The 4479-nt window shown below is 38.2% G+C and overlaps 1 protein-coding gene across 1 annotated transcript; it reads left to right on the top strand.

The window, feature by feature from the left end:
* Nucleotides 1–1720: 1720 nt before the first annotated feature.
* Nucleotides 1721–2662, top strand: LOC144439894 (protein meiotic P26-like). The gene has a single exon (XM_078129125.1). It carries the CDS (start codon nucleotides 1721–1723, stop codon nucleotides 2660–2662), a length of 942 nt encoding a protein of 313 aa, XP_077985251.1.
* The last annotated feature ends 1817 nt before the right edge of the window (nucleotides 2663–4479 follow it).

Raw genomic sequence — 4479 nt, 5'->3', positions numbered from 1 at the left:
AAAAAACATTTCCTGACTACTGTGAATTTTACATGAATGATCAATTATTCAGCCATTATTGCCTAATTCAGAGAGATTTCAATGCCTTTATTCTACCGTGTAAGGAGCACTTTTTTATTTGGGAATATCATTTCACGTATTCTTTACAGGGTGTGTCGTTCTACATATTTGATAGAATAGAGGGCGTCGTTGCACTTTATTTCCATCCCATGTATCGTTAATTAAAAACAACGAGTAACACTAGTACTGCAGTAAAGCGCTTTCTCTATGTGCTACACTCGTGTATAGCATTCATATATATCGAGTGTAAAAGTATACTGTTTCAATTGGTTTACTTACAAGATTAGCATGTGGCCTTTGTAATGTGGTCAATTAGGAAATGAAACAGTATATACTTGTACAGTTCATATTGATGCTATAAACGACTGCGGAAAACGCCTAATTACTTTGTTATGGGTTGATTTGTATTGTTTTCCTGCTATAGTATTGATTATAAACAAACTTAAATCATGGTTGTAATTGCATATACATTACTAGGCGCTACACTTTTGTGCCACCAACAAAGTAAGACTTGCTCATGTTTCCGTGCTTCTTTCATTCTTTCGCTTTGATCATGACTACACCCGGGTGGCGCGGAGAACCCCGGCCCCGGTAACATTTACCGGCTTTCACTGTATGGCGTCACTGTCCAGTTTTTACCCGTGGTTTCAACTGCCTTCACCCATTATATTACCTACTCAGTTATATCACTTGGAAATGTGTGTAAGGTGATCGTTTCACTGTGGGTGCTGCCGACAAAACACCAAGGAACCATTGTTGTCGGAAGACTAAACTGGTACACCACAATATGTACAGTTACAGATAATACTATATGGCAAGCGTAATTAGTAATTCATAAGTAAACATTACACAAAGGCTTAAAAGGCTTTTGTAACACGAGGGACCTCGACACCTTTCGTGAGCTGGTTGAGGTGCCGAAGTTAGTCGAAGCACAGGGGATTAAGGGGGCAAGTACTTTTGCGACTTTCTAGCCAATGCGCATAATATTTAGAGGTATGAACGTACTTTCATTTATTTTTATGGCAAAATAAACATAATTACGAACAAATTATCAACCTTTGCATGTACACTTTAAAGAGATTTTTTAAAAATGTGTGTGTTTTTGTGTCTACATGACCTGAGTGATTGTGATGCAGTCGGTTGAATGCGTAATAAGCCCTCGGTTTATATATTACGTATATTTGACCTTGTTATGTATATACAAAATAATTATATATTAAAATGACAGTTTTTGTATTCTTCATTTCAAGGAGATAATTGAACAGGAATTGCCGTGACGTATAGTATATTGAATTCAAATAGAGTTCGATTTACATGTAAACGATGCACGAGGCTAAAACGTGCGTGTCCGCCACATTCCTAAACCAATTCAACAATAAGCTGGCGAGGTATGTGTAAACAATAGCTATGACGACTGACACTGTGTGGACAATTTTTTCTCTTCTTTCAGAGTACAATGTCATGTGTGAGTTTACACAAATAAAATTCATAAACAGGTGTTACCGTGTTCCTGACAACATTCCAATCATATCAATACAGCATATCTGTACAAGATCAGTCAACATTTCACAGTACATTGGAGACGTTTAATGTCGGTACCATCCACCGAGTGGCGTAGGCCTATAAGTTATTACAATATAGTGGATTTATACAGCGCATAATGGAACATGTATTAGAGAAAGTTGAAGAAACATTGACCGAAATTGGTACCGTCATCAGAGGAAAAACAAAAAAGCTGACTCGACACTTGCATCTCGATTCTACGTTCGGCTTTGCCAGTAGTGTTTCACCTCCTGGACATTTCAAATTACCGCTCGGGTTGGCAATTAATGAAGAGGGGGACCTTGTGGTAGCAGACCATGATAACCATCGAGTACAGGTGGTTGATTGGGATGGAAACTGCAAGAGAATCATCAAGTGTAAAGTGAAGAGTGGAACTAGCTCTGATGATGACTTTGAACCAACGGGTCCAATGGATGTCATTGTTTCAAATGATGGTAGCTACTATGTCATTGACGAAGTCAACGAACAAGTCCTTATATCGAATGGAAGCAAGGTCGTCTTTAACTTTGGTAAAAAGGATAATCGGCAACCACGAGGAATTGCCCTCACCAAAGATGGTTGTATTTTGGTGACAGAGTGGTGTGATGAAAAGTATGGTATACGTAAATACACCACGGATGGCAGTGAAGTTGGTTTGTTTGGTGTATATTTTAAGGGGACAGAACACCCAACCCTCAATATGCCTTTATTTCTTGCCGTTAATAGCAAGAACCATATCTATGTTTCCGACCAGGGCAATGATCGCGTTGTGGTGACGGATTGGAATGGAGAGTTTCTATATGAGTTTGGGAATGACGACATCGCCCAAGGCAGGATACACGGCCCCACAGGCATCGACATCGATGGTGAAGACAACGTGTACGTGTGTGATCCAAATCAACAGAAAGTTATCAAATACGACAGTTATGGTAAATACATATCGGAGACCACTTTGGCAGAATTCGGCAGGCCTTATGCCATAGCTGTTAGCAGGAATGGGCCTCGGCGATTGGCCTTCACTGAACACCAGCACAATCTTGTCAGATTCATAGATTTATAAATACCTGGTACCATTTATTTCAAGGTGCATGACAAGCCAATTTGCATTGCTAGACAAAATTTAACGAATAGCAGCCAGGTTCGTTAAGAACTGGAATGGAATTCACAGGAAGCATAGCTATACAACAATGTTCGACCAAGTGTATCTCTTATGCCGTCTCAAGCTGTGCTAAAACTACATACAATAGCAGAAAGTTTCTCTATTGATCACAGTGTAATCTTTCCCACCTTGATGTTTAATTAGTGTACATTTCACCAGTGGAGTTTTAAGTAGAGTCTTCAGGATAGGGACAATGTGGGATATCTAATCTGGTATAATAAACAAAGTTGTAAAGTTGCATTGTGTTCTAGATGCTAATTAAACATCAAATGTGGAGTTGTTTGTTTACCGTCTGAGTGAAGTGAGTGAGTGTCTGTGTCATAATTAAATCTGTGTAGTGACCAGCCAGTTTTGGTCTCATCAACAATTCTTTTTACATTGAAGTTTCATAAAACATTACAGTTAGTCCACTTGCCAGAGGTGTTTTTTTTGCGGTTTTTAGGGGTTAACCTTGCATTGTGAGTTATATGATATTTTTTGCAGATTCCACCCCAGAAAGGTGTCCTGTTAGCATATCTGATGGGTGCCACTCGTGCACCCTTGGGCACTTTGTTATATCGCGAGAAAACCGAAATACCATGTATTGCTATGGGTAAACACATGTTTGGTAGGCGTTAATACTTACTGCCTATAAAACCATATCAAAGTTCCTTAAAAGTCATATCCCATTAGGGATACTTACAGAATCAAACAAATAAAACATTCTCGAGATAATGTTACAACGCTGAATTTGGTAGCTGCAACGTTGACCCGTATTCAGCGGTAAACTTTGGACTCGCCCGGATAGCAATCTGAGAGGTACCGATTTCACGAAACAGTGCTCTGTAAAAAGAAGAAACTCACAAGGACACAAATATTACTTTTGTGTTGAATGACTTATACGATTTGCAGCATAGGGAGCTATTCGCCTCAGTTCCAGTCAATTACAGTTAATTGTCAAAGTTCTTTCAAGTAATTTCAGCTCAGCTCACAATTTCTCAAGAACCCGCTGGTATCGCTCTTCACTTCAGTCGCCAACTGACTTAGTCTCCGGAATAGCGAATTCCACAGCTACTTCAAACGCATACGTCATCAACATTTTTATTTAAAACATCGTTCATTCCGTATTACAAATATGGTTAACAAACAAATTGTTTACAACAAAAGATTCTCTCTTAACCTTATTTAGTAAATGTTTATTAATATAATTAATTCAATTCAGCAATAGCCAGTTTATTGACCCGTGCTAAATAATTCTAGCTAGACAGCTGTTGATTCAATTGGGACACAATTTATCACTCTAAGATGACATGTGACCTCTACTCATTAGGATAGAATAACATTACTTGACCCGGCTCTGTCTCATTAATCAATGTGACCTTATCACTTGTGTCTTTTGTCAACAGAGGAATTATCAAATCTTAAATGTTTATTTTGTGACTCGTAACACCATTCCCCCCGTCAAAATATGTTTTGTCCCCAAAACACGTAACCAGCCTAATTGTAAGAGAAGCTAATTTAGGTTACAAAATATTGGGAAGAGCGAAAGTGATGGTACCGAAAGATGAAGGTCACATACTGTCAAAGAGATTATTGAGGACAGACGAGCCCGTATAGTTTATATCATACATCAAGTCAAGTAAAGTTTGATAAATATAAAGTAAAGAAGGAATTTTTTTTTTTTTTTTTTTTTTTTTTTAAGGTAAAAACCTGATAATCCGTAAAAATTTGGAAAGTCG

The sequence above is a fragment of the Glandiceps talaboti genome, chromosome 9 (genome assembly GCF_964340395.1).
Source record: "Glandiceps talaboti chromosome 9, keGlaTala1.1, whole genome shotgun sequence".
In the NCBI taxonomy this organism is placed as follows: domain Eukaryota; kingdom Metazoa; phylum Hemichordata; class Enteropneusta; family Spengelidae; genus Glandiceps; species Glandiceps talaboti.
This window is presented reverse-complemented; position numbering and strand designations above follow the sequence as displayed.